Source organism: Pongo pygmaeus, chromosome 20 (assembly GCF_028885625.2).
Source record: "Pongo pygmaeus isolate AG05252 chromosome 20, NHGRI_mPonPyg2-v2.0_pri, whole genome shotgun sequence".
In the NCBI taxonomy this organism is placed as follows: domain Eukaryota; kingdom Metazoa; phylum Chordata; class Mammalia; order Primates; family Hominidae; genus Pongo; species Pongo pygmaeus.
Window position 1 is genome coordinate 19,784,909 of NC_072393.2, and position 20,876 is coordinate 19,805,784.

At 56.0% G+C, this 20,876-nt stretch overlaps 1 protein-coding gene across 4 annotated transcripts in view; it reads left to right on the forward strand.

Moving 5' to 3' along the window:
- MAU2 (MAU2 sister chromatid cohesion factor) overlaps positions 1–18,146 on the forward strand; it is a 37,444-nt gene extending 19,298 nt beyond the window's left edge. For 2 of the 4 annotated variants that reach the window (XM_054465062.2, XM_054465064.2), the window contains exons 6-19: positions 225–252; positions 631–786; positions 1,913–2,059; positions 2,148–2,238; positions 3,203–3,306; positions 4,216–4,293; positions 4,673–4,738; positions 6,644–6,730; positions 8,262–8,311; positions 8,528–8,605; positions 8,698–8,809; positions 13,754–13,844; positions 14,663–14,790; positions 15,105–18,146. In XM_054465062.2, the coding sequence (XP_054321037.1) occupies positions 225–252; positions 631–786; positions 1,913–2,059; positions 2,148–2,238; positions 3,203–3,306; positions 4,216–4,293; positions 4,673–4,738; positions 6,644–6,730; positions 8,262–8,311; positions 8,528–8,605; positions 8,698–8,809; positions 13,754–13,844; positions 14,663–14,790; positions 15,105–15,179 (1,291 nt within the window). In that variant the 3' untranslated portion in view covers positions 15,180–18,146. Of the gene's footprint in view, positions 1–224; positions 253–630; positions 787–1,912; positions 2,060–2,147; positions 2,239–3,202; positions 3,307–4,215; positions 4,294–4,672; positions 4,739–6,643; positions 6,735–8,261; positions 8,312–8,527; positions 8,606–8,697; positions 8,810–13,753; positions 13,845–14,662; positions 14,791–15,104 lie in introns of those variants that run through there. The other 2 variants (XM_054465063.2, XR_008495855.2) reach the window with 2 other exon arrangements.
- The last annotated feature ends 2,730 nt before the right edge of the window (positions 18,147–20,876 follow it).

A 20,876-nucleotide genomic window follows, 5' to 3' on the forward strand; every position in this document is an offset into this window, starting at 1 on the left:
CGACAGAGCGAGACTTCGTCTCAAAAAAAAAATAAATAAAAATAAAAATAAACACAGACACAATAGGATAAAACAGAGCAGTCTTGTACGGAGACTGTTCTCTGTTGTCCACTGAACTGTCCCCTGAGGTGGCATATTAGATCCTGTGAGCCTTGGGGTAGTCACAGTCATCCCAGGAGGCTCCTGGTCCTGCTAGGACCTGACCCCTGCCTCTTCTTTTGCAGGGCGCTGTTCCTCCTCAGCAAGGGGATGGTAAGTTGAGGCTGGGCATGGCTGGATGCAGCTGGTGTTGTGGAGGTGAGGCAGGGCCCCCACAGAGTCTGCTCAGACCCCGCCCACTCTCCATGGCATGGCCCCTTAGGCATCCAGACCCTTAGGCACAGTAAGCAGCCTGGAATGTGAGGCCCGGGCCCTGCTGGGTTCAGGAGAGAAACTCAGGCTCCACCCTATGGGATTCATGCTGAGGCAAGAGCCTGGTTAGGAGCTGCCTGGGCTGGGGTTTCAGGCTGGCATTGCCCTCTGGGTTGGTGGCAGCAGTCCCAGGGCAGGTGGGCAGGTGACCCTGTGCTCCCGGTCCCAGGAGGGCCCCTGCAAGCCCTGTACCCTATACCTGCGCCTCTCCCTCCCCAGCTGCTGCTGATGGAGCGAAAGCTGCAGGAGGTGCACCCGCTGCTGACTCTCTGCGGGCAGATCGTGGAGAACTGGCAGGGGAACCCCATCCAGAAGGAGTCGCTGCGTGTCTTTTTCCTGGTGCTCCAGGTCACCCACTATCTGGATGCCGGGCAGGTGTGTGGCGCCTCTCAGGCGGGCTGCTGGTTGTGATCGGTGGATATGGGTGGCACCCAGGCCAATGGGTCTTGGGCTGTGAGGTCAGCTGTGTCGTCGCCTTACCTTGCCACACAGCAGGGCTGTCATACCAGTCCCGGACACACACACTCCTGTCCTGCTCTGCCACGAGTGCTGGCACCTGGGAGCAGGGTCTGTCCTGGCCACCCCACCTCCCTTTGGGAGTACTATGTGTGACATTGCGTACACTCGCTCAGTGTGTGGATGCTCAGAGATTCCAACAGCAGTTCAGGGAATCATGAGAATAAACCACAGAGGTGCTGGGGCGGCACCTACACACAGCAGATGCCCAGGTGGTATCTGTCTGGCCCCCCTGCTGTGGGGTTGAGTAGGGACTGATGTGCTCAGCCATGTCCGAGACTGGACTCATGACCCTGCCGTGGGTGGGGAACGGCTGTGTTTGAGCTCCTTGTCTCTGTGCTTGTGTGACAGTCTTGGCCCTTCAGGGGCTGGGGGCTGCCCTGTGCCACTCAGACCCACCCCGTCATGGTGGGCCACAGGCGAGTCTCCACAGGGCTTGGTAAGGGGGTTGCCCAGTTCGTCCATCCATACCCATCGTTGCCCATTGGGTGAAGCACTGCACTCGGCGCATAGGGACACAGAGCAGACTGCAGCCACACTTCCTTCGGGGTGCAAAGGCCGCAGAGACGTCCCTCGGGGCCTCGGGGCGAGATGGACCACAGCGCCTGCCCGATTCCTGGGCCAGGAAACCACCTTCCGCCCCCACAGAACACAGCTTCCCCCTGCTCTCTCAGGTCTGGCTGCAGGAAGACCAAGTGCAGCTCCAGCAGGGTCTGATAGGCCTCTCCTGGGCCTTGGTGTTGGACCCAACACTGGGCAGTGGACAAGCCTCAGTCCCACAGCTGCCCGCCTGGCTGTGCCCCATGCCCCAAAAGCCTGGCTGATTCATGGGAGTGTGGCAGGGGCGGGTTCATCTTGCAGGAGGTGGCCCTGGCAGAAGGGGAAGGCAGATGCTCCCTAGGGGAAGGAGCAGGGGTAGCTGGGCTGGGCCTGGCTTCCTGAGAGGCCAGGCTCAGGTGGATGCTCGGGTGTGGGTGCTGCACAGGTGAAGAGCGTGAAGCCATGTCTGAAGCAGCTGCAGCAGTGCATCCAGACCATCTCCACACTGCACGATGATGAGATCCTGCCCAGCAACCCCGCTGACCTCTTCCACTGGCTGCCCAAGGAGCACATGTGTGTGCTTGTCTACCTGGTGCGTCCCCACCAGGGCCTGGGCCAGGGCTGGAGGCAGGGAGAGGGAGAGGGCCCTGATAACCCCTGCTGTCTGGTCTTGTCGCCAGGTGACCGTGATGCACTCCATGCAGGCCGGCTACCTGGAGAAGGCGCAGAAGTACACGGACAAGGCCCTCATGCAGCTGGAGAAGCTCAAGAGTAAGTCAGGTGCTCGGCTGGCCACATGGCCACAGCGCCCCCTGGCGGACGGCCTGGCCAGACGCTGGCTGTACCAGGGCCCGGTGACCCTGTGCGACTGCAGCGCCCAGCCGCCCTGCCTGGTGGGTCTCATCACCCCTAGTTGGTAAATGCTGGTGACCAACGTCGGAGCAGAGCAGACAGGCCTGGGGTCGGGGGTACCCCCCTGACTGGTCAGGTCCCTTGTGCCCAATCGTGCTCAGTTGAAACAGGTGGTAGCTGCTTTTCCCAATTATTATCAGTGTTGTGACAGGGGCACTCGGGATGAGGCCAGGATCAGAACTCAGCCCTCACTGACCACCAGCATGTCCTTTGGAGGTCGTGAGTTCTTTCCAGATGCTCAAGTGTCTAATCTATCCAGGGACCTTTGACTAGCACAAACCCAGAGCAGATGTCCCTGGCTGGTGCAGTGTGCCCATTAGTCGGTCTGTTTGCTCCCTTGTGAGTGCTGCTGGGGGAGAAGGCATCAGAGCCAAGGCAGCCCAAAGCCGAATAGGCCCTGTGCTTCTCTTGTTCCCATGTGAGGATGGCTGCTTGGGGCTGTTGGGAGGTGGGGCCCAGCCCAGGTCCCCCTGCCTGACTGCCTGAGGCTCTGCTGCATGGTCTCATGATCCAGGGTGGTTTCCACATTTCCACATTTCTAGAACCTGCCACGTCCACAAGCTCTTGAGCACGTAGGGTGAGGGTGAGAGCCAACCCCTCTTGGAGCACTGTGGGAACCAACCTCTGGCTCCAGCTCCGTCTCCCCACCTGGACAGCAAGACACACTCCTTCACTCAGAGGGCTCAGTGGGGACTAGGGGAGATGACGGGATGGGTGCCTAGCCAGTGTGGCAGGAGACAGGAACGAGGTGGGGGCACGGTGGGCTGGGCGTGGCACCTCCTCTGGCCTCCCCTGCATGCTTACCCCTGACTCTCGCCCATAGTGCTGGACTGCAGCCCCATCTTGTCATCCTTCCAAGTGATCCTGCTGGAGCACATCATCATGTGTCGCCTTGTCACAGGTCACAAGGCCACGGCACTGCAGGAGGTAAGGCTGGAAGCAGGAGGGGCGGGAAGGTCCAGGAGTTTGTTGGGTCTCAGCAGTATCAGACAAGAGACTGAATTCGCCAAGTGCATACTGGCAGGCCAGCCCATCCTGCTGTCTCGCTGTCAGCCAGCATTTTACAGCCCTGCATGGGCACCACTGATCAGAGAATCTCATACAAAAACCAGTGGAGGCCAGGCGCAGTGGCTTACACCTGTCATCCCAGCAGTTTGGGAGGCCAAGGAGGGTGGATCACTTGAGGCCAGGAGTTTGAGACCAGCCTGGCCAACATTGCGAAACCCCGCCTCTACTAAAATTACAAAAATTAGCCGGGTGTGGTGGCAGACACCTGTAATCCCAGTTACTTGAGAGGCTGAGGCAGGAGAATCGCTTGAACCCAGGAGGCAGAGGTTGCAGTGAGCCGAGATCGCACTACTGCACTCCAACCTGGGCAACAGAGTGAGACTCCATCTCAAAAAAAAACCCCAAAAAAACTAATGGGCCATGGCCCAAAAGCTTGCACACCAAGGGGATAGCGCATATGGTCTCTGGGGATTTGGGGGGGTCCTTTGACAGTGATTGTTATACCCCACCCTGCCATTAGGAACACTCTACCCCCAGTACCCACCCTCCTGAGAGGGCTTGGGGGCCCTCAGTAGACTGGAGGTCTTTTACAACCCAGACACCTGTTGGACAGGGTGGAAGAGGCGAGGAACAGACAAGGGTCCCTGTCCACGATGGGATCTGGGCTGCCCTTTGCCCTCATGGTGGACGTGTCTGCTGGGGCTTTGTACCTCAGTTTGGGCAGACAGGACATGGGCTCATCCACCAGCTATGGGGTCTCTCCATTGCTGCTCAGACGCCAGGTCCCAGGTTGCAGTCCTGTGATGGCAGTACACTCTCTCCCGGCAGATCTCCCAGGTCTGCCAGCTGTGCCAGCAATCCCCCCGGCTCTTCTCCAACCATGCAGCACAGCTGCACACATTGCTGGTGAGTAACCCTGTGACAGCACCCCAGGAGAATCCAGAATGTTCTCAGTAAGTAAGTACCTAACCAGATCCAGAACATTCCCAGTGAAGAACCCTCTGACAGCACCCTAATCAGAATCCGGAATGTTCCCATAGGTAATCATATAACCTTCCCAGGCAAGATGCGGAATGCTTCCAGTGAGCATCTTGTCCCACCCCACATTGGCTTGGGTTTGAAAGGTGGGGACAGTGAGCATATTACCTGCCTTGCAGCTGGCTTGGTAGAGCCATTGTCGTACTCCTCCAGGGCAGCCGTGTAGGCCCTGGGCGCACCACATGTGTCTCTGATCTGAGCCCCCTCCCCAGAGGCCAGCCCTGATGACAACACCACCTTCTTCCAGGGCCTGTACTGTGTCTCTGTCAACTGCATGGACAACGCGGAAGCCCAGTTCACCACAGCCCTGCGGGTAAGGTGCCGGCCCTCCTTGCTGCTCGGGGCGGGCCACACTTCTGAGTAAGGAGTCGGGCGTGGTCTGTGATGAGGACAGCAGTCGTGCTAGGTCAGCTATGCAAAGCCGCAGCCCCAGAGGCGATGCACAGTAGTCAGCCCATGCCAGCCTTGGCAGTGACGCACTGTTTATCTGGATAAGGGACAGCTATGGGGCTAGGGGCTTCCTGAGCTGACCCAAGGGCAGACGTGAGGGAGAGGTGCGATGTGTCTGGGGACACCACTTTCATGCCTGAGTGGGAGCTTTTGCGGCACCCACCCCCAAGGCTGGATTGGCTCAAGTGTCAGCTGACGACTCAGAGCCATCCTGGGTTCAGGGCTCCCATGGGGAGTGGTGGAGCTGGGCCATCTCCCAGGTGCTCTTTGGGCAGAGGAGGACTCTTGGTCCTGCTGGGCCGGGGAGGGTGAAGCAGCATCCCAGGCTCCTGGCCTCAGATGGGGGCCCCACCAGGCCCTGGAAGAAGGCTGGTGCCACATCCTCACAGAGCGCGCCAGCCCAGGGCTGGACCATCATGTCCCCATTTCAGCCTCAACCTCCTCACAGGAAATGGAGGCTGTGGACACCTTTTTCCCGGTGGTGCCAGGAAGGGCCCTGAGGAGAGGTGTCAGGGAGCAGAGGCTGCTCTGTCTGCCACTCGGGCAAGGTCACCAGGGAGTCTGTGTGCACCCTGACTGTTGGACAAGGTTCCCCTCCACGGCACCCCACAGGCCTGTGGGTGCTGCCACCCCTGCCACTGGCCTCAGAGATGCACAGGAGCCCTGACATGCAGACAGCATGCTTGGGAGGGAAGGGCCGACTCAGTACCCACTCCTCTTGCCTCCTCACCTCGCTCCCAGGACCCTGGCTCACTCTGACTGCAGCAGGGCCAGGACCCTCCTCGTGGCCCTGCCATCCTGCCGTCTCCGTCTCCATCTCACTCCCCACAAGTGGTTGCTATTGCTGGTTTGGTTCCGCGTCAAAGTTCCCAAGGCCATGTACCCTAAGGAGTCCTCACCCTGAGGCCGAAAGAGAGCCTCTTTTTCATGGCCCACCCAGGAGTGATGGAGCCAGGATGCAACCCCAACCCCCCTAACCCCAAACACATGTGCCTCCTGTGGCCCCGAAACAAACATCCCCCACCTTGCTGCATCTCAGAGCATCTGTGCTTGATTCGGAAGATCCTCTGGGCCTCCTGGGTGTGTGCCAGGAAGGGATCTGTGCAGGTGGGGTCTGTGCTTCCTGGGCTCACTCCACCTCTTGCCCAGCCCCACTGGGAACCAGGGTCTGAGCAGGGCTTGAGCTACATAGATTGGTCCCTCTCTTGACGATCTCATTTCCCAAGAAGAGCCAGGGACCATGGCCCATCCACCACCTGTCATTAGCAGCATTTCTGTCCTCTGACACAGCATCACCTACCTCAAGCGGGGCCTGTGCTGGCCCACTGTGGGACAACAGCTCCCCTCTTCCCCACTTCCCCCTATGAAGAGTGACCCCCGCCTAGGACCAGCCTGTGCCTTGATGGCAGTGGACACCTGGGTCCCACAGGTTGCTGGCTGTGGCCTGGAGGAAGGGTCCACCAGGTCTCAGTCCTGAGAGATAGTGGAAAATGGACCAAAACCCGACATGTTCTGAGGGTAGGATTGGAGTGGCTGGTTTTCCTCTTCTGTGTTCTCTAACTGCCCCGTAACGCAGATGATGGTTTTATAATGAGAAGAAGTAATAGCTGTGTTATCCTTGAGCTTAGGAGGCAAGGCAAGTGTGTTTGAAATGAAAAGAACAAGTCTTTTCCAAAGTAGTCTCCGTGGAGATTGTGGGTGCTCTGACACTGCCACATGGGTCACAGCGCCCGACCCAGCCCCCTAATGTCCCCGCCTCCCATTCCAGCTCACCAACCACCAGGAGCTGTGGGCCTTCATCGTCACCAACCTGGCGAGTGTGTATATACGGGAAGGAAATAGACACCAAGAGGTAGTAGGTGACATGCTTCATGTTCGGTATCCTTTCTCTCTGTTCTCTTCTTTTTGGGGAACCAGGGGGTTGTCCTGGGCACCAGCACATCTCAGCAGACCCCAGGGTGTTCACCTTTTGAGGGATGGGCGGCAACCGACACAGGCACACAAGGCGACCCAGAGGTGAATCAGGGGCTGTGGCCGGGGGAGGCCAGGTCTGGGACAAAAACATTCCCATAGCCACAGAACACTTCTCTTTATCACAAACAAACCAAGCTGTATGATTCACACAGACAAGGTCTTACAGCCCAAGGTGTCTGCTCTAGGATGTTGGCCAGGCATTGAGGCTCAGTCCTAAGGGGCAGCAGCCAGAGCACCTTGTCCCCAGGTTGTGCTGATGCCCCTGCAGGGTCAGGGGCACTCACTGGCTGCAGTGTTGGGTGGGGACGCCCAGGGTTGCCCTCACGTGCGCTTCTGAGCCAATGCTTGCTTAAGAGTTAGGTTCCCTCTTCTGTCCCTCTTAGCCCTGGGATCCCCACTCAGCCCTGGGATTCCCCTCAAGCCCTAGGATCCTCCATCAGCCCCGGGATCCCCTCCTCAGCCCTGGGATCCCCCTCAGCTCTGGGATTCCCTCCTCAGCCCTGGGATGCCCACTCAGCCCTGGGATCCCCCTCACCCCTAGGATGTCCCTCAGTTCTAGTATCTCCTTCACCCCTGGGGGTCTACCTCCAAAGTGTATCAGGCCAGGTGCTTGGCTCATACCTGTAATCCCAGCACTTTGGGAAGCAAGGCAGGAGGATCACTTGAGGTCAGGAGTTCAAGACCAGCCTGGGCAACATAGGGAGACCCCCCCCCCCAATTCTACAAAAAAAATTTTTTTAAACCTGGTGTCGGGGTGCAGGCCTGTGGTCCCAACTACTCGGGAGGCTGAGGCAGGAGGATTGCTTGAGCTAGGGAGATTAAGGCTACAGTGAGCCATGATCCAGCCACTGCACTCCAGCCTGGGCGACAGAGCAAGAACCTGTCTCAAAGGAAAAAGAAAGCCCAGCCCTGGCTGGGTCATCTGATGCCATACATGGGCTCGCAGTGTTGAGGAGGAGTTTGACTCCCCTGTGCCTCTGCAGCTAGAGGGCATCTAAATTATCAGTCAGATCACGCCCCCATCAGAGCTTCCCGGGGTCCCTGTACCTCCAGAGAAATCCCACCCACTCACCCCCACAGCCCACAGGGCTCACGGGCCCCAGCCTGCCAACCTACCCACTGCCAGGCCAGCCCCTCAGCATCACTCTGACCATACAAAGGCCTTCTGGACGCTCAGGCCCCTGTCATCTACCACAGGACAGGGTGGCACAGGCAGGGCTGGCTGAGGGCATGGAAATCTTGCCCCCGGCCCTTCTCACCAGAGGCCATTCTTGCTGGTCAGTCACCAGGCTCAGCTTGGAGGCCACAGTCCCTACGGGGGTGTAGAGAAATCCCCATGCACTGCAGTGTGTCTTGGGGACCTTTCTCCTGTGAAGATGCAGAATGGTGCTGACTGGCTCTTTCCCCCCCAGCTCTACAGTCTGTTGGAGAGGATCAACCCGGACCACAGCTTCCCTGTCAGGTGAGCCGCTCCAGGCACCACTCCATGCACGGCCTAGGCACCCTGTGCTCTTTGGTTGGGGCCCCCGACTGCCCCTTGCACCCTGACACCCCACACCCCTCCTCGCAGACAGTCTGCAGCGGGGGCTCTCAGAAATAGCCCCCAGCTGCCCACTGCCGTTTTGTAAACCTGCTTCTCAAAATCGCCACCCTATGTGACACTGCACTCTCCCTGCAGCTCGCACTGCCTCCGAGCAGCCGCCTTCTACGTGCGTGGGCTCTTCTCCTTCTTCCAGGGACGCTACAACGAGGCCAAGTAAGTGTGGGGCAGAGGGTGGCGTGAGGGCCATGCTCAGGGTAGCCCAGGCCCCGTCCTGCAGTTATCAGCGTCCACGTTCTCCTTGTCAGGCGATTTCTGCGGGAAACTCTGAAGATGTCCAATGCTGAGGACCTGAACCGGCTCACAGCCTGCTCCCTCGTGCTCCTGGGCCACATCTTCTATGTGCTGGGAAACCACAGGGTGAGTGCCCTGGCCTGGGCCCCTCGCTTGGGTGACTGTGGGGCTTGGCTGAGGGACAGGAGCCGGCCTGCACCCTAGGGGTGGCATGGCACTGTTCATCCTATGCCCCTCGAAGAGCACGTCTAGGTGGATGCCCTGACTCCCACAGCCTGGGCAGGCAGGGCCAGGGGAGCTGGGCACCCACAGAGGGTGTGGGGGCAGGCAGGAGGCCTGATGGGTGTGGCCTCAGACATTGGGCAGGCAGAGCCCCAGGGCTTGGGGAAGCTGAAGCCAGAACCAAAGGAGCTGCCCTGAGCTACTGGGGATGACGCAGCCACCCCGTGCTATGTGTTGACACCTGAGGGGCAGAGAGGTGCCTCCTCTCAGCCGGACTTCCAAACATATCATCCTTGCCCAGCATACACAGTGTCCTCTCAGGGTACAAGTGGCCCCTGGGATTGGTCCCCACCCAAGGTCAGCTGGTGTCTGGTGGGACTGGCCACCTCAGTCCTTCCTGTCAATTCCTCGACTACTCTCACCCACTGATCTCACGAGGTCTTGAATTTTTTTTTTTTTTTTTTTTTTTTTAAGAAGATATTTTGGGCAGGCACAATGGCTCACGCCTGTAATCCCAGCACTTTGGGAGGCCAAGGTGGGCAGATCACCTGAGGTCAGGAGTTCAAGACCAGCCTAGCCAACATAGTGAAACCCCGTCTCTTACTAAAAATACAAAAATTAGTGGGGCGTGGTAGTGGCCACCTGTAATCCAAGCTACTTGGGAGGCTGAGGCATGAGAATCACTTGAACCCAGGAGGCAGAGGTTGCATTGAACCGAGATCATGCCACTGCACTCCAGCCTGGGCAACAGAGTGAGACTCTGTCTCAGAAAAAAAAAAAAGAAGATATTTTTGGGCCAGGCACGGTGGCTCATGCCTGTAATCCCAGCACTTTGGGAGGCTGAGGTGGGCAGATCACCTAAGGTCAAGAGTTCAAGACCAGCCTGGTCAGCATGGTGAAACCTCATCTCTACTGAAAATACAAAAATTAGCCAGGTGTGGTGGCACACATCTGTACTCCCAGCTATTCTGGAGGCTGAGACAGGAGAATTGCTTGAACCCAGGAGGCAGAGAGGTTGCAGTAAGCCGAGGTCGTGTCATTGTACTCCATCCAGCCTAGGTAAGAGCAAGACTCCATCTCAGAAAAAAAAAAGGCCGGGCGTAGTGGCTCACGCCTGTAATCCCAGCACTTTGGGAGGCCGAGGCTGGCAGATCACGAGGTCAGGAGATCGAGACCATCCTGGCTAACACGGTGAAACCCCGTCTCTACTAAAAATACAAAAAATTAGCCGGGCATGGTGGTGGGCGCCTGTAGTCCCAGCTATTTGGGAGGCTGAGGCAGGAGAATGGCATGAACCGGGAAGGCGGAGCGTGCAGTGAGCTGAGATCCCACCACTGCACTCCAGCCTGGGCGACAGAGCAAGACTCCATCTCAAAAAAAAAAAAGATATTTTTGGCCAGGCACAGTGGCTCATTGCTTGTATCACTTTGGGAGGTGGATGGGGGAGAATCCCTTGATCCCAGGAGTTCAAGACGACCAGCCTGGGCAACTTAGTGAGACCCTCTTTTTATTTTATTTTATTTTATTTTATTTTTTGAGGCTGAGTCTCACTCCATCACCCAAGTTGGAGTGCAGTGGCACAATCTCAGCTCAGCTCGTGGTAACCTTCACCCCCTGCAGGCTCAAGTGATCCTCCCACCTCCGCCTCTCAAGTAGCTGGGGCCACAGGTGTGTGCCACCATGCTCAGCTAATTTTTTTATTTTTGGTAGAGACTGGGTCTCCATGTTACCCAGAGTGGTCTTGAACTCCTGAGCTCAAGCGATCCCCCCACTTCAGCCTCCCAAAGTGCTAGATTATAGCATGACCCACTGTGCCTGGCCCTAGAGATGCTATCTCTTAAAAAAAAAAAGATATTTTCCAGCGAGGCACAGTGGCTCAGGCCTGTAATCCCAACACTTTGGGAGGCAGAGGTGGAAGGATCATTTGAGCACAGGAATTCAATATCAGCTTGACCAACATAGTGAGATCCCATCTCTACAAAAACCAAACAAAAAAATTAGCCGGGTGTGTGGACTCATGCTTGTGGTCCCAGCTAATTGGGAGGCTGAGGTGGGAGGATCACTTGAGCCCAGGAGGTTGAGGCTGCAGTGAGCTATGATCATATTACTGCACCCCAGCCTGGACAACACAGTGAGATCCGTCTCAAAAAAAAAAAAAAAAAGAAGTTATTTTTCTAGATTATAAAATATGACATGTTCATAATTAAAAGGCTAAGAAGCAAAACAAAAAAATTGCATGTCTCTGTCATCCATCCCTTCCCACTGCCTATGCCTCCCACGTGGAGGTTTTGCTTGTCAGCCTGTTTGGTAATTTTTTTTTTTTTTTTTTTTTTTTTTTTTTTTTTGAGATGGAGTCTTGCTCTCTTGCCCAGGCTGGAGTGTAGCGGTGTGATCTCGACTCACTGCAACCTCTACCTCCCAGGTTCCACAGATTCTCCTGCCTCAGCCTCCCGAGTAGCTGGGATTACAGTCACGCACCACCACACCTGGCTTATTTTTGTATTTTTAGTAGAAATGGGGTTTCGCCATGTTGGCCAGGCTTGTCTCAAACTCCTGACCTCAGGTGATCTGCCCACTTCGGCCTCCCAAAGTGCTGGGATTACAGACGTGAGCCACCGGGTAATTTTATATTTGCCTTTCTCCACACCTCTGTATTGGAAGCTTTTTTTTTTTTTTCTTAATGGCAATGAGTGTTTTGAAGCCGCATCTACTCTGTAGTCTAACCATTCTCACTGTAGCCATTTCCACAAGACATATAAAGCAGGATGTGTGTCTTGACCTGTAAATTTAGTTTCACGTGATCTGAGGGCTCCCTCAGCGTGGATGCTGTTAACAAACGTGGTGCCCGCCCCATCCCGACACCACAACACACAGACACACAACTGTGTGGTAAGCCTTTGCAGAAGCCAGCGAATGGGCCCTGCAGCTCAGGCCCTGGTGGGCCTTGGCCTCAGCACTGGGGATGCCACCACCCCGTCAAAACCTGTAGCTGGCTCCTTCTAGAATGTGCTATCACCCTGCCCTCAGCCTGTGAGCACAGTGAGGGCTGTATGTCCCCACTGGACAGTGCAGGTGGCCTGGGGGTATGTCAGATGGGGAGGTTAAAGTCACACAGCCCCAGATCGCAGAATCAGGACTGGAACCCAGACCTCACTGGCTCTGATTTGTGTAGAAACCCCTGGAAGCCGCCTGGAGCAGGGCAAGGAGGATTGAGCAGCTGGTTCACTGCCGCTCCTGGCCCATGTTTTAGGTGTTGTGGGGGCGACTTAACAGAGCTCGTTTGGGAATCCCCCTCTGCTCCCTGTGTCCCTGTGCCCTTGTTGGGTGACAGGAGGCTCCCAAAAACTCTCAGACCAAGGTCTTGGCCTTAAGTGACTCCAGATCTCGGGGAGACACAGCCAGACACAGCCAAGCCAGTCCTGTGAGGTCAGGCTGGGGACATCAGGAAGGTGGCAGCCTTGGGGGCCGGGATGGTGTTGGTGCAGGCAGGGCAAGGTTGGCCAGGCAGGGGCTGCCACAGAGATGGGCACCACAGCAGTCAGAGCACAAGTGCTGGAGCAGACGGCTGAATGGCCACAATGGGCTCAGGTGAGGGTCCAGGGGCCCAGAAGAGCTTGGGATGCCCTGTCCTGAGCCTGTTAGGCCAGAGTGTCCACAAAAGCGGGACACCCCCCAGGATCACTCAAGTCTTCAAAACCAGATTCTGTGGGGTACTCCAAGCTGGCACTGGGGGAACCTACCCAAGAGCACTGAAGGAGGACTCTCCTTCCCCAGGCTGCTTTCAGACAGAGGCCCTTGGCTTTCTACAGAGAGCCCAGCCCGGCTCACAATAAGCCAGGCCTAGCGGAGGAGAGCAGTTTTTCTTGCTCTGAGGTTTCAGAAGGGCTTGGTGAATTTTAAAAAGCTCCAAGACCCACCTGGAGCTCACTTTCAAGGTGCAGCTACAGGGCAGCGTGGAGTTGTTGGGCTTTGTGTCTCAGGAGGAGCATCTCTGCACTCTGGAGAAGTATCTGGTGGCGTCAAAGCCAGGTCTCAGGAGTTGGTTTTGGGGATGTGTCCATCTTGGCTTCACAAGTGCTCCCTGAGCTGCCAGGAGCCACCATCTAGGGAATTTTCCAGGCCTTACCTGAACCCCACATCCAGGCTTACAAGGCTTTGAGTCCTCGGCCCAGACAGGGTCAGTCCAGCACTGCTGGTCGCCTGTGTAGCACAGGCTCCTGTCCGCCGGCTCCAGGCCCTTGCCATAGCGACAGGGATGGGCATTTGTGGGCCCTGATGGCTCTTACTGAGCTCTTCCTGCCACATCCTGAGGATGCTAGGGCTGCAACTGGGGTGGCCTTGTGCAGTCACAAAGCAGGGAGTCAGGATTGGAGGATTCTTGCATGCTGGTGCCCCCAGAGCCCCTGCGTGTCTGCGGGGGCCTCCCATGAGAGCCAACTCAATTGTGGAAGACAAACCAGAGGGGCCACTGCCCCTCTCAGAACCTGAAACCTGGAACCCTAAACGAATCTGCATTTCTGATCAGCCCCCATTGTGGGTCTAGGGCTAACTGCCATCAGTGCTTTTTCTCTGCTTGAAAAGGTAGAAGCCCCCAAAGTTGTCCATTGGCCATGCCCCTGTTAGGGCATGAGCCAGAAGTGAGGGCAGTTTGTTTTTCAGTTATACTTCAAAGAGGGCCATTTGAAATGGGCTCTGAGGTAAGCATAGGAGTTCACCAGATGCAGAAGGAGGTCACAACCTGGGCTGGGTTCAGTAGGTGGGTTCCAGGTTATCCCCACCCCAACTTGGGCTGGGTTCGGCAAGTGGGGTCTGGGCTCCTCACTCCCCCTTGCTGCTCTTGGTTGACAGGAGAGTAACAACATGGTGGTGCCCGCCATGCAGCTCGCCAGCAAGATCCCGGACATGTCGGTACAGCTGTGGTCGTCAGCACTGCTGAGAGGTGAGTGCAATGGCCACCCCTCTTCCCCAGCCCCAGCCTGGCCCTCCCCAGAGATCAAGGCTGCTGGTCACGTCCTGCTCAGCCTTAACTCGGACTAGGTCTGCGTGGGCCGCAGCCCCAGTTCTAGCATGGGTAAGGGGTGCTCCTCAGGAGACCCTGGTTGAGGGCAGTGGGTGCATTTGTGGCATCCACTTGACTCGGGGTCTGGTTCAGTCTCTATAGGACCCAGAGGCTGAGACTTGGTGTCTGGTAGACTTGGGCTGTTAGCTGTGGTGCTCTCAGCCTTGCTTCTTCCCAGGAAAGCAGACAGCAGCCATACCTATTGGGTAGGGCTGGCCAGCTTGCTCTGGGAGCAGGGCGGGCACTCAGCGGGTATCAGTGCTGTTACCGCAGCTCCCCCATCTCCAGATTACGAAACTGAGGTCCAGAGACTCGCCTGGGGCCCTGGAGAGGTGACAGGAGACAGGGTACTCCATGTGCAGTAGGCTGCCTGGGGCTGCTGCCTCAGGATGGGCGTTGGGCGTCCTGCCCCAGTGAGCGCCTGTTTGCCTGAGGACTGGCCATGGGCTCCCTGGAGGGCTGGCGAGAAGCCTGGCATTGGGCTTTCACTGCCCAGCCAGCCCTGTTCTGCCCTATGAGGGCGGCTGGCGCATGGGCTTTGTGATCCCAAGACAGGGCTCAGGTCCAGTGACGTGCCAGGCACCCAGAGATCCACCAGTGCAGCTGGGACTTGACCTTAGGGCTCCATCTGCACTGAGTGAGAGGGCCTGGGCAGTGACAGGGCAAGGCGGGCCCCCATGCTCATGTCCCACTCTCAGACCTGAATAAAGCCTGTGGGAACGCCATGGACGCCCATGAAGCTGCCCAGATGCACCAGAACTTCTCGCAGCAGCTGCTCCAGGACCACATTGAGGCCTGCAGCCTCCCCGAACACAACCTCATCACGGTACGGGTGTGGGTGTTAGGGGACGGGATCAGGACTAGCGGGCTCCCCACCTGCAAGAGGAAGGGGCACCTCGGCTGTATTTCTCTTTGTCCAACAAACTCTAACTCAGCCTCGGGAGATCCTTGATGGGGGAGATGGCCACGGGCACCCCCACCCAAGCAAGGGACACAGGTGCCTCCTCGGGGCCCACTGGACTGGGGCATGGAGAACAGAGTCCCGGCTGTGTGAGCAGCCCAAGGAAGGCAGCATTCCAACCTCTTCTTCCCTGGGAACGGTCCATGGTGCCTCACTCGCATGTCCTCTCCTCCCCACAGTGGACAGACGGTCCACCCCCCGTGCAGTTCCAAGCTCAGAATGGACCCAACACCAGCCTGGCCAGCCTCCTGTGAGGCCTTGATGGGGCCATCCAGCTCCGCAGGGCCTGCGCGTCTCCGGCTTCCACCCAGACGGCACTCAAGCCTGCCTTCGAGGCGTGCTTCCTTCCTGATTGTCTCTAGAGCTTCCAAGTCCTGGGAATGTGCGGGGCCAGTCCCTGCCCTCCCAGGAGGGGTGGCAGCCGTTCACACCTCGCACCAGGACCCCCAGTGCAGAGGCTCACAGGTGGCACACAGGCACTGTCTCTCCAGAGCCATCCTTCAGAGTGGACCTCAGTGCCAGTCCTGCCTTGGCATCTGGGTCACGTCAGCCAGGAGTAGGGTGCAGGCCTCCAGCAGGTCCTAATCCTGTGTGCCAGGGCAGGCGGTGCCCTAGGGGCACCACGCCTGACTCTCCATCACCCAGGCCTTGATGCCGAGCGGGAGTAGAGTGTTTCCTCTGCTCAAGGCAATTTCTAGAGCCCGGATGCCAGTTTCTGGCCTGAATTTGGAGGGAAGAAGTAATGGCCCGCGTGCGGGACGAAGCACAGATCCCAGCACTTTTCCCAGCTTTCTCTCCAGCGTCAGTCCCTGCAGCAGCCGGGACCTCTGGTCAGGAACCCTCAGGGACCCAGGAACTCAGCTTCCAAACATCTGCACCTTGACCGGACTCGCCATCCCGCCGTGGGGGTGCAGGTGATTGTAAACACGGGTGTGCATGTGGATGCACATGGGTGTGCGGTGAAGATCTGTGGAGATGGAGCTGGGAGCTGAGGCTCCTGTTGCACCAGCCACCTTCCCCCATCTTGTGGCTGCTGAGGGGCAGGAAGTGGGGGAGTGGGCTCCTCTCCCAAATTTAAGATCACCTCCTCAGCTAGCTTAGAGTGCATGGCACGGGCCCCCCACCCCCCAGATCTGGAGCCCAGGGACTTTCTTCCTGGCAAATCTGTGGCCTTCCCTGCTCAGCCTCTTGGTCCCCCACCCCCGCACTGCCTCACCTTCACTGCTGGGTCTCTGGGGCACAATGTGAAACCCGCACCCTAGCCGGGCCCCAGGGAGCCTCCGCTGGGCCCAGACAGCAGCGTTTGGTTTTATCTACTTTTCTTGGATAATCAGGAGGTGCCCCAGTGGTCACAGTGTGGCATTCCGAGTTGCGGCGGGTGGTCAGGTGTCAAGATAGCAGCAGCAGGTGTCAGGGCTCAAGACACCACCCCCTCCAGCTTCTGGGGCCCAGGAGCCTCTCCCTGCTGCAGGGGGTGGGGGTCCTGCTCAACAGGGTAGGTGGTGGTTTTAGGTCTTGTCACCCTCACTTGGTGGAGCTGCCTCTGGGAGCTTTGGTGTCTGTGACTAAAGGGACGCTGGATTGCTTAGGTCAGCTGCTCAGGGTTCCCAGGTTGGGTGTGCCTTAGCCACAGGCAGGGCTGTCAATAACCCCCTTCCTCACTGGCCACCACCTAACATCAGCACCAGTGACAGGCTGGTCAGAGGGCGGGGCTGGTGAGGGTTTGTTCTAAGAGGACCACCGCCATCTCTGGGTCTCCAGGGGGAGAGCCTGGCCCTGTCCTGTGCTACCCAGGGCTGCCCCCAGGCCCGTGAAGCCAATAGGAGAGCGTGTGGCACTGGCCCACAAACTGTCCCTGTCCTGTCTTCCTCCCGAGCCATGGCCTCTGCTAGCTCCACCTTGAAGGAGCCCCCCACATCCTCCCCTACATCCCTGAGATGCCACCACTTGTGTCTCCACAATGTGCTCCTGCCCAACCGGGTTCCGCACTGTCCGACCCCTGCACACCACTCATGTCACCACGGCGTGCATCATGTTCATCCCCATCTATTTATTTAAGCCTTTCTTTGCTTGTAGGGCATTTTGTATGTAGAGCAGTTGAAAACAGAACCTCAGAACTTAACATCTGTCCTGATGTTAAAGTGCTTTTCATGACCACCCCGTTATCTATGTATATGTAAAGTTAAGGATGAGATCTTAAGTTTACAATTAAAAACTCAGTACTCGATATTTAATACTCTACTCAAGCTTTATGGAAGCCAAATCATGTGCATGCGTGTGTGTGTGCGTGTGTGCAAGCTTTGAACCTCCTTCCACAGCCGCATCTTCTCATGACACAAAGCTTTTGATAAGTACTTTCCTGTGGGTCGCTCAGCGCCTCATAGCGTCTCATTCAGTTGCAAGAATAGAGGCCAGACACGGTGGCGTATGCCTGTAGTCCCAGCTAACTGGGAGGCTGAGGCAGGAGGATCACTTGAGCCCAGGAGATTGAGGCTGCAGTGAGCATGATCGTGCCACTGCACTCCAGCCTGGGTGATGGTGAGACTTTGTCTCAAAAAAACAAAACAATGGAAGGCAGACAGCAAGTCCCTGAGTACACATCACACAGTGTCCTGTAGCTAAGTGTCTAGGAAAAAACAAAAACTCCAGACCCTTCAGTGGATGAGGACAAGGTCACAGAAAGGCATTCTGTTGACAGATGAACAGCTGAAAGCTGGCCAGACCCTCCTGTATGCCTCTGCCCTTGTCCTGTGGGTTGAGAGGGTCTGACCAGGAGGCCACCTACAGCAGGAAGTGAGGCTGCCATGTTTCCTTCAGACGCAGCTGCCTCTCCCCAGCTCTGTCCCTGTAGTTGCCTGCCAGTGGGCGAGGGTCCTCTCCCTGGGATAAGCACTCCCACCCTGTTGATCAGAAACACAGGCAGGGAAATTGGAACTGCCACCCAGCCCAGCATGGTGGCTCAATTTGTTGGTTGCGTTGTCAGTTGTCTCTTCGTTTTGTTAAGGTTTTTAATAAGTATGTTTGGCATAATGTCTTTTAATGGGTTTGTAATATCGTAACGGTTTTAGCAGCCTATAACTTTTCAGCTGGTGCTTTTACTTAGGGAAAAAAACAATTTGTAAATACAGAACATTGTTTAAAAGACGTAACCATAGAACATAGCTTCCTGTTTGTGGATTTTGTTTCCTATATATTCAAAGTAAAATGACTTACAGGAGCCACGTGCTGTGTCTTTGTTGTTTCCTCTGTCCGCTTTGTGAGCCATCCCAAAGACAGCTGCCACCCTCCCTGCCATGCCCACAGGGGCCCCCTCTGTGGTGGGGTCTTCAGCATGAGGATGCAGTCCCCAAATCCTGAGCCAGATGACGTGAATGGAAGCCTGAGTCCCCATCCCCTCCACTGATCATTTTCCTCCAGTCTGGCCCCACCTAGAGAGGAAGGAACCCCATGTTCCATCAGCATATGAGGCCTTCAACAGCCTGCTCCGCGAATCCTCCCTTCCCAGCCCTCCCAGGGGCAGACTCCCTCATGCACCCAGGTGTCCTGGTCCCTGTGTTTTTTGTTGTTGTCGTTTGAGATGGAGTCTTGCACTGTTGCCCAGGCTGGAGTGCAGAGGCGTGATCTCTGCTCACTGCAACCTCCACCTCCCAGGTTCAAGTGATTCTCCTGCCTCAGCCTCCCAAGTAGCTGGGATTACAGGTGCCTGCCACCAAGCCCAGCTAATTTTTTGTATTTTTAGTAGAAACAGCATTTCACTGTGTTGGCCAGGCTGGTCTTGAACTCCTAACCTTGTGATCCACCCGTCTTGGCCTCCCAAAGTGCTGGGATTACAGGCCTGAGCCACCGTGCCCAGCTGGTCCCTGCATTCTTAGAGGGGACCAGCCTCCATACACCTGGGAGTGAGGGGCGTTATTTGCCCAGATTTTTTTGTTTTGAGGTGAAATTACCATAACAAATTTAACTGTTTTTGCAGGTCGTGCTGGCTTGCGCCTGTAATCCCAGCACTTTGGGAGGCCGAGGCAGGAGGATCCCTTGAGCCCAGGAGTTCAAGAACAGCCTGGGCTACATAGTGAGACCCAGTCTCTACAAAAACTATATAAAAATCAGCCAGGCAACCAGGTGCAGTGGCTCAAGCCGGTAATCCCAGCACTTTGGGAAGCCGAGGTGGGCGGATCACTTAAAGCCAAGAGTTGAGACCAGCCTGGCTAGCATAGTGAAACCCTGTCTCTACTAAAAAATACAAAAATTAGCTGGGTGTGGTGGCATGCACTTGTAGTCCCAGCTACTCAGGAGGCTGAGGCAGGAGATTCGCTTGCACCAGGGAGTGGAGGTTTCAGTGACCCAAGATCCTGATACTGCGCTCCAGCCTGGGTGACAGAGTAAGACTCTCTCTCAAAAAATAAATAAATACAAAATATAAAAATTAGCCGGTATGGTGGCGCACAACCGTAATCTACTCGGGAGGCTGAAGCAGGAGAATCGCTTGAACCCGGAGGCAGAGGTTGCAATGAACCAAGATCACACCACTGCCTAGGCGAGAGAGGGAGACTGTACCTCGAAAAAAAAAAAAATTAGCCAGGTATGGTAGTGTGTTCCTGTAATCCCAGTTACTCAGGAGGCTGAGGCGGGAGGATTGCTTGAACGCAGGAGGATATTAGTAGAGACAGAGTCTTGCTCTATTTTATATGTATATAAAATAGAATCATTTGTAAAGTGGACTGCTCAGTGGTATTCAGTACATTCACAGTGTTGCACAATTATCATCTCTATCTAGTTCTAGGACATTTTCATTCCCCCAAAAGGAGATTCATTGCCATCAGCAGTCACTCCTCATTCCTCCTCCCTCCCCAAGCCCCTGGCAACTACTAATCTGCTTCCTGTCTGTGGATTTGCCTGTTCTGGATATTTTATATCAATGGAATCTCATACCCTGTGACCTCTTGTAGTCTGGGGTCTCTCAGCACCATGTTTTCGAGGTTCATCTGCACTGTAGCATGGATCATTGCTTCGTTCCTTTTATGACTGAATAATATCCCATTATATGGATGGACCAAACTGTTTATCTTTTTTTTTTTTTTTTTTTTTTTTGAGACAGAGTCTTGCTTTGTCACCCAGGCTGGAGTGCAGTGGGTTGATCTCGGCTCACTGCAACCTTCGCTTCCTAGGTTCAAGCAATTCTCCTGCCTCAGTCTCCTGAGTAGCTGGGACTACAGGCACACACCACCACGCCCAGATAATTTTTGTATTTTTAGTAGAGATGAGGTTTCACCATATTGGCCAGGCTGGTCTCAGACCCCTGACCTTGTGATCCACCTGCCTCGGCCTCCCAAAGTGCTGGGATTACAGGCGTAAGCCACTGCACCCGGCTTTTTTTTTTTTTTTTCTTGAGATAGGATCTTGCTCTATATCCCAGTGCAGTGGTATGATCTCAGCTCACTGCAACCTCCACCTCCCAGGCTCAAGGGATCCTCCCACCTCAGCCCCCCAAATAGCTGGAATGACAGGCACACACCACCATGCCAGGCTAATTTTTCTATATTTTTTAGACATGGGGTTTCACCTTGTTGCCCAGGCTGGTCTTGTACTCCTGGACTCAAGCGATCTGCCCGCCTTGGCCTCCCAAAGTGCTGGGATTACCAGCGTGAACCACGGTGCCCGGCCTTATCCATCCTTTTATGGATATTCGGGTTGCTTCCTCCTTATGGCGACTGTGAATAGTGCTGCTCTGTGAGTTTTGGCTGGAGCATGTGTTTTCAATTCTCCTGAGCTTTCCCTGTGTCTTTATTGTGGACAGACAGGGCCTCTCAGCACACACATATGGTGTGAAGGCCCTCATGTCACTCTCAGCTTAGTTCCCCATGAGAGATACACAAGCCATCTTAGCCTCGAGCCCCAAGGGGCTCTGCTGGATGTGCAACGTTTTTGTATTTTGTTTTGCTATGTGTCGTTTA